The sequence below is a fragment of the Anopheles marshallii genome, chromosome 2 (assembly GCF_943734725.1).
Source record: "Anopheles marshallii chromosome 2, idAnoMarsDA_429_01, whole genome shotgun sequence".
NCBI classification, from domain to species: Eukaryota; Metazoa; Arthropoda; class Insecta; order Diptera; family Culicidae; genus Anopheles; species Anopheles marshallii.
In genome coordinates, this window is record NC_071326.1 from 2339942 (window position 1) to 2348493 (window position 8552).

An 8552-nucleotide genomic window follows, 5' to 3' on the forward strand; every position below is an offset into this window, starting at 1 on the left:
TGGAATAGCTATGATCTAGTCTTGAGTTCTTGAGTTACGAAAGCGAAAGTCAATCCCATATGGTGGCTAATTAACCCAGTATCCACGCAAGTCAAAAACGATTACTAAAGTCGCACGGTATGGAGTTTAAGCTTTCTTTTCACGAAGCAATATCACTATACGCAACAGCAAATGTATTACAGAGCTGGCAGGGAATCTTAGTAGTATGAACTTGGAGAGTATTTTTTTTATAGTTTAAGTTTGTTACGAAGATTACCGATGTATGGCATCAACAGGTTCATCATCCGCTCTAGTCTCTGGTTCATCCATCATTTCTGCATGCCGTCACTGACACATACAAGCATGTCCACACGAGTTAGAAAACAAATGCTCGTTCGGAAAAAAACAACCGCGACAGACAACCACATCCGCACGTGCGCATTGTGTGAAACAATCGGCATGTTTGAGTGTACGCGTGTAGCGAAACACGAAACAATCAGCACCGTTCTGCCAGTAGCGCAAGATGGCTAAACTTCATCATCACAGGATCAACATACTAGCCGATTAAATTAAACCGAACCTCTACTTCTTTGCTTACGCAGCGAACGAAGATGCTTGCCAAACAAGATGTGCAAAATATACGGTTGAATAGAATCTTATTAGAGAAAGGTTAAAAAACAGGGAGAGAAACAATAATCATTCACGAGTTGAATGAAGATCGCAAGAATGCTTCATGCTTCGCGAGGAAGAGATTGAGAGAAAAGGAGAGTAATAACAGAGAGCAAACAGAGGGCTGTTTGAAAATTGAAGAAACCTGAGAAAAACGTGAAGCTTGGGCATAGTGAAGCTACAGTGCTATTGATATTCCTCTCAAATGTCAGCCATATTTATTTTCCTCCTCTACAAGACCGGCCCAAGACCCAAATACCCTTACGCCCCGCTCGCAACGGCGTAATTGTACGATACGGCTATTAAAATGAAAATAGAAACCAGGCAACCTTTGCAATGAGCGCCAAACACCTACATACGATAAGCGATAGCGCAAGATATTTGGTAATAGTAACGAAATATGGAAGACATTTTTGAATGCATTAACCTTTCAGTGAAAATGGCCGATCAGTCAATGCAGAACCACTCATCCTACATCTTGCTGGCAGTCTGTGGTTTTGGCAATGCCTATTTCACTCGAATGAAGCACTCATTCGCCTTTCGCTTCATAATCGAATCATCAAACCGCCCCACTTAAAGGCATGTGATACTGCTCGATCCGCCATTGTTTACAACGAAGTTTGCAGTGCACAGATAACTGGCGGAGTAAAAATAACACCGTGAAGCAGCGTTCACAGACATTCTTCAAAACCCCGATACCTACCTTTGGCTCCCTACTAAACGCTGCCATACCGTTGCCGCCTCCTCCGCCTCCACCCCCGCCACCTCCTCTTGATCTCATGCCACCTCCGCCGCCACCACCGCCTCCACCGAAACCACCGCCACCTCCGCCCATTGGAACACTGTTGATGGCCGGTTTCGATAGGTAAAGACTTTCGGTGCGCTTCGGCTGCGTCAGCGAAGGAATAATGTCCTGTCCGAGCGTTCGTTGCCGAAGCAAAACATCCTCGAACGGTTGCTGCGATTGCTGGCACATGTCCGAGCTGTGTTGATGCAACGGGGTAGTCGCTCTCGATCCCGGCCGCACGCTGCCATTACTCATGCCGATGTTCACCGGGATGGAACCGTTGGTGGTGGCTGGACCCGACATCATCTGCGAACCGCGTCGTAACGTACCGATCCGCTCGGTAGCTTCACCACCATCCACGCCTCCCGGATTCGTCATACAGACCGGTCCCGTTTTCTCAACCGACGGTTGGCGTGAATTGATGCCGGCACCCCCAAGCTTGCTAGCGGCACGCGTGTACCGATCCACCGATCCATCCCTGCTGGGCGGTCGCTTATAATGGTCAAAGTAGTCTATCGACGATTGGCTTCCGATCGCCCCGAGCGATGGAGCTGGACGGGAGTTCATCTGCTGGACCGACTCGCCGTACATCGACGTGTTTGCGTGCTGCATCGTGGACGTTCGTCTTGGGCTGGTGATGCCACCGAGCGTCGAATCGTCCCGCAACTGTAAGCTCGACTGTTGGTAGGAAAATTTATCGTTCGACGGTACACCGCCGACGGTGGCCGACTTAGCACCTGTACCCGCTCCGTAGTAGTTGGCAGAGGGACCACTACCGCTACCGGGTCCGCACTGCTGCGGGTTCGGGCAGGACGGTTGCCGACCATACATCGACTGTAACCCATCGTCTATTAGCCGCCCCTGGTCGTGGCTCGGTCCCATCGACGAAGCGTAGTGGGCCATCGACGATTGATGCATTGCACCACCGATCGGCCCATTCGGACCACCCATGATGGAGCTGTTTGTGTTTTGTCCTTTCTGATCATAGTAATTCGACATGCGCTGGTTGGTAGCCCCCGCATGTCCACCACTTATTCCGAAAGGGCTGTTCAGTGCGTTCTTCATGTTTGCCAGCTCTAATTCCTTTTTGTTGGCATGGTTGTGTAGCTGACTGTGGGCCCCATACTCGTCCTGACCGAGTCGACCACTGGGCAACTCATTCGGCTTCACACTGTCCGGCAGTGGGTAGACACGGTTACGCCGCAACCGATCGAACCGCTCCAGCAGGGACGGATTGAAATCGGGAGCAAAGTCACGTGCGATCCGTATCGCTAGGTCTGATTCAGCCCGCGCCTCATCAGCGGCCGCATCGGCCAGTTCGGCTTTACCGCGTGCGGTAGCCGTGCGCGATATCGCAATGTCCGCTTTCTGCAGTGCGTACTTGGAGGAACGCTGAGCTGAGTCGACTGCCGCGTCTATCCGTTCGCGGAACTTGGCCGAGCGGATCAAGAAAAGATGCTTCTTCTTCTGGCTCGTGATTAACACGTTGTTCTTGTATTTCCCTTCTTCCTTCGTGCCATCCTTAAATGTAGTTACACCGTAACCGTACTTCTTATTCGCATACCACTCACCTTCGTACCTGTACAGAGATACAATTGTTGTAATAGAGACCGTCGTACTAGCCATTTCACTCCATACTCACTTTAATCCATCGCTACGCTCCGAAATACCATATCCACATCGCTTATCGTTCTTCCACTCGCCCATATACGTTTCCACCACGCTCGCATCCAACTGTTCGTCCTCTACTATAAAGCTTGCATTGGAATCCGTGTGCATTGTCCTGGGGGACGAAATAGAGAGAAACACAAGCCATCACTATCAACCCAGCATTCGTCAGAAGGCTTCCGTATCTTACTTATTTGTCATTCCTGATTGCGATGATTCCGTACTCAACCAGGACGCAGTCGACGCCGTAGACCGAATGCTACCCGTGCCTGTACCACGCTTTTCCAAATCGCCCGTACTTTTTTGTTTCCTAATTTTGAGTCCCTGATTTTTGGATATATATATTTATATATATATGTAGTGCGTATATTTATACATATATATATAACGTAAAGAGTAAAACACGAAGTTTTATATGTATGACCTTGGTTCAGGTGCAACACTTCCGGCTACTTACCGATAAAAGTCCTTTCTTCGTTTTCTCTACCAAACTGTTGCGTCGGACCGGTGTTTCGTCGGACTTCGCCTTCAGCACAAAACCACCACGCGCATCATCGATCCGATGGTTGCGCTTTTCGCCCGGATCCGGTGTGGGTGCCTGATTGCCACCGTCGGTGCTACGCAGCGAGGTCATCGACACGCGGACCGACTTTGGCCGAAACCGAGCGGCCATACCGAATGGGGCTGACGTTCGGACACCGTATCCATGTCGCATACCCCGCTGCCACTGTCCCTGGTAGCTGCCTAATCAAAGGGAATTAAGGTCAATTGATAAGGGGTTCGGAGCGCATTTTAGTTAACGTACCTCCATCGGCGTACGTTTCCGAACCGTAGCCATCCTGCAGCCCATTAGCCCATGTTCCCTCGTACCGGGCCGTCGATGATGCACTTTGTCGCACACCGTACCGGCCCTTGAAACCTTGTGTCCATTCGCCTCTGTACACCCATCTGCCTCTAACCTCAATACCCAGCCCATGTCTTTTACCATTTTGCCAATGTCCCTCGTATGTGGAGCCACTGTGACAGCAAAGGAGAAAATAGAAACAAATTTTAATAATTTTATGTCCTACTGGCTGGTAGCTTGATTCAAATCATATTTTTGACAATATTGATGCTTATGTATGTCGATGTCTTTATGCCAATTCTTTAAATGTTAACAAATGTAAAAAATAACCTGAAACTAACTATAAATAACCTGATTCTCCTTGTCCATTAATAACCTATTTGCTTATATTTGCCAGTCCGGTAATGTATTTGATAGCGGCGTCGGTTCCAAACCACAGAATCGGCATAAAAAGTCATCCGGACCAATCACCCGTACGGCGTCCAGCTAGAAAAAACTATCCTTATTCTATCCAGCTAAACAAACGGGCAAATAAAATCAAAGAAAGCCAAAGAATGACAGGCCTAAACCTCTTGAATTTGTTGTGTCGGTAGTGACTACAACAGCTGGCAGTGAGTAAAAACAGTGACTTAAGCAAACTAATGAAATAATGCCAATAATGCCCAAACGTGAATATTAGTCATCATTGTTTAAACATTTATAAGCTAAAATCGATTTTTTCGTACGGCTATAAAACAATGGAGGCGCCTAATACGCTTTGCGAACTAATAACTTTCTTGGGATTTTATTTAAATTTGGTTTCGAAACTTAATATTGCATTGATATTCAAATGTTTTTTTTTCGTAAAAACGGCCTGACCGTATCGACTTATTTTACCACGTAAACTATAAATTATAGTTCAAAAAATTAACTCAATGTTCACCACCCTTTCCCTTAACTACATAAACGGAACTAATAATCTGCTCAAAGTTGTTACCAACCACCTTACGTTACGTGAACCCCACAACCATGTGCTTAATTAATATTTTTGTCGGTTTTCTCTCACTTGTCTTACATTAGAAAGACATACCAACACGTGTTATTCGAATAGTCGGCGGCGTCAGTCAATATCACGATGTAGCGATGGTTAAAAGGACTAGTTGAATAATTTCACATATTATCATTAGGCAGGGTGGTTTTTATGAAGGCGACGACGAAAAGAGTGTTATGTCGACCGATTTTTTTTAGGATTGTCAGATGCCGCCTGCCATCTTTTTTGCAGGCAACCGCGAATTACAAATGGAGTCAAGATGTAAGCCCAAGGTTAAAATATGACCCGCCTGTTGCGCGTGCACGAATGCAAATAAGTAACGGTCGCAGTTTTTCGAGCATCGAATTGTTACGAATAATAAACATTACAACCCCCGATATCGGACGTTCCTGGCGCCAAACATGGCGCATGGTGGCGTCATCGGACGAGAAAGTGTTTTAAAGACAGCATTTCTCATTACACCAGTAACGTCAGTTCTTGCCTTTAATTCAATCCACCGAAACCGAAACCGAAACACAAAACCAACGGCGACGTTGCAGTGCGATGGTTCGTTTTATCCGAACGAAAGGGGGTGTATTGTTTCGTGTTTCGGTCAATGTTGCTGGCAGCAGTAAATAGCAATAAATTGATTCTCGTTATGCTAGCGCGGTGTGGTTTAAGGTTACGATATAGTATTGTGCAAAGTGAGGGTATTGCAGTTTGGGCAGTTATTGCTTGACTAGTTTAATAAAATTTCATGTATTCGCACTATGTACAAAACTGTTATCACACTGCTTTTGTATGTTTTATTGTGACAGGGATACGAGACCCACAATTACGTGATGTGAATAAACAATTGACAAATTCATTTTGTTTATTAATGTCATTTCATATTTCTCAGGCAAACATCTAAAACACTATGAATATCTGCGAATTATGGGTCTTATTTAATGAACTGAAGGTAGTGAAGAACGATGGAATGAACGAAATGAACCGAAAGATCTTCCAACTAGAGTCATGAGTACTTCGTTTATTGAAGGTTTACTCTAGCTCTGAAAAATGCAAAAGCTAGTCCTATTCTGCTAGCTGAGTTCACAAAACAAACTTATTAACAAAAATTTAAACTATTGAAGGAGAGTTGTCTATAATGAACACATTAATGAAATGGTGTAATTTTAAGGCGAACCAGTTTTCAAACTACTGGGCCGGTACCAAATTCCATACAAAATATTCTTAATCGTAGCATACTGGTCTAAATATATAGAGCCCACCCCGATTATGTCGCACTGAACTTACCTTGGCCAACAATATATCCCCGATACTTCGAAACCGTAATGCCATGCTCCGGAATAAGCACCTTTGTTCTTTGGACCCGTACAAACTCCGTGGCCGTGGGCTTTATTATCTTCCCAGCCGCCACAGAATGTTCCACCGTCTTCGAAGTCGTACCGACCGCCGCTAATATGTGTACTATCGGCACGAGCGGCCGCCGCGGCCAAACTGCCGCCCGCCTGCATTGCCGCTGTGTGCGACATCTTTCATTTCTCTTCGTACTAAACCACCGAGCAGCTTGTGGTCCGTGGCTGCCGCCGCTGCTGCCGCACCCGATTGTGCTGGTGATAGTCACCGTCGTCGTCACAATCGTAATAATAAGCAATATCTGATATATGTTGCACCGCGCTGCTATCGATCGATGTCGGCTGATGCACTACGCACTGGCAACACACACTGTACTCGTCGTCGTTGTCCTCCTCTACGTCGTATTGATGCAAGAACACTGGTGCGGATCGATTCATCACAATAACTCTACGATGATGCGACGGATGAAGCGATTCCAACCGTACAGGATCATAGCGGGTCTGGAGCGGATATGATCAACAACGTAACGGTGGCGCCGCACACCACTGCACCAGAAACCTGCAACGTGTTTCAATCGCGATTTTCTGGCCGACGCCAAACAAACACACAGGCACTCGATCTGGTTAGGCTGCAACACGTAGCTTGCACGTATTGGGGGAGGGGCAGAGATGGCCGAACGGGATACCACTTTTGGCTGCCGTGGACAAAACCTAACCTAGATCACGAGCTCGCGATGCTTAATGTGCGTATCTGCACAGAAAGCGCGAGCGATCACCGGGTAAGGTGCCGGAGAACGGCCAGCCCCAAGATCAACCATCGTGGATGAGAGTGAAAGCACCAGAGAGAAAAATAGAGAAAGAAAGAGAGAGCAAAAAGGGAAAAGAGCAAATGCAAAATAGAATTAAAGAGATATTAATACGGTAAAAATTCGGCAAATCCGGGAGAATTCCGACAGCGAAAATTGGGGAAAATTTAATTATTGTAATGAGTGGACGAAAAGACGTGTGGACGGTGCGTCAGTATGCTTTATTAGTGTGTATCTGGCAAAACCAAGAGAGGGATCTCCGATGCGTAACGCTGTAGGTGGCGATACGCAACGCAACGATTATGATGGTAGAGTCGGGATACGATACGATAGTTTTGCATTATCGATGGTATAAATAATTATGCTGACAATCCCCCGTATCATGTTGCGAAACCAGGACGAAGCTCAGGAAAACGGGACAGAGAATTGTAAAAATGTTAACCTCCCTCCCCTCCCTCCCCTCCCTCCCTCCCTCACAAATTCGTGGCTCCAATGTCAGAAAATCATAGATTTTGTTCCCTCACATTACCGTGACTAAAGATAAATAGTTCCCCAACTGTTCGCCCCCATTATGACCGATTGGGGTTTTCCGGGGTTTGTCGATCGTTTTTCTCATTGAAATCGGTGTAGGAGCAAACGTAAAATGGATGGAGTTCTGAATTGTGAGTCGAGTTATGCGATTCATTTCGCTTTGCGCTTATCACTATAAAAATACATTGCGCTAATGACTTCGATTACGAATGCAGCGGAGATTTCTGGGGTCATCATCACACTACGCGACATATTACAGGCCTCCAGCCCAACAAGTGTCCGAACAGCTTCGATTTGATGTATATTGTACGACTGCAGCAAGCGCCTAACGTTTCCAAACGGTTGGCCGCACTGGCTTCTTCGGTCCGGTGGCCCTGCGATCAAGGGTGCGCTCTGCTAATGAGTTGCACGTCCATTGACTCCGAGGGTAGGGCCTGTGTGAAGGGGGATTAGGAACAAAAAGAGGCGAGGGAAGGGAGACAGGGGTAGGGAGTTGGTAATTTGGATGCATAGAGGCAACCACATGCACATAATATTTTTACGTGTGATGAAAAGAGTAAACCACTAGCACAGGAGGGTCCAAGTAAGCTTAATCTTAAAAATAGCATCCCTGCTGAACCAAAAATTTAACTCACAAACATTCGCACAACCACACTCACAGACACACATGCATTCTATTCACACACTCACTTACACACTCACGCACGGGAAATCCGGCATACATTAGTGCCCACATGTGCGCGCGTAGTAAACCAACAAGAGCAAACACGCGCGCACATACAACACACACACACACTCAGAGAGTGACGTTTGAAGTGGCGGATCCGATGACGAGCACGATGACCACAGCTAATATCTAACAACATTACCCCTGATCCTGTGCAGGGGAATGCAGATACGT

At 46.6% G+C, this 8552-nt stretch overlaps 1 protein-coding gene across 1 annotated transcript; it reads right to left on the minus strand.

Annotated features, from left to right (window-relative positions):
• Positions 1-679: 679 nt before the first annotated feature.
• On the minus strand, positions 680-6491 carry LOC128709468 (junctophilin-1-like). The gene is made up of 7 exons (XM_053804467.1): positions 6253-6491; positions 3909-4120; positions 3561-3847; positions 3294-3427; positions 3078-3218; positions 1352-3014; positions 680-715 (listed from the first exon to the last, which is right to left on the minus strand). The coding sequence occupies exons 1-7, from the start codon at positions 6489-6491 to the stop codon at positions 680-682; spliced, it is 2712 nt and encodes a 903-aa protein (XP_053660442.1).
• Positions 6492-8552: the final 2061 nt, after the last annotated feature.

Coding starts and splice junctions, on each gene's coding strand:
- LOC128709468 (XM_053804467.1), bottom strand. CDS start 6,491: ATGTCGCACACAGCGGCAATGCAGGCGGGCGGCAGTTTGGCCGCGGCG. Junction 3,848..3,908: donor GGAAACGTACGCCGATGGAG/GTACGTTAACTA, acceptor CCCTTTGATTAG/GCAGCTACCAGGGACAGTGG. Junction 716..1,351: donor CGTTTAGTAGGGAGCCAAAG/GTAGGTATCGGG, acceptor TTCCTCGCGAAG/CATGAAGCATTCTTGCGATC.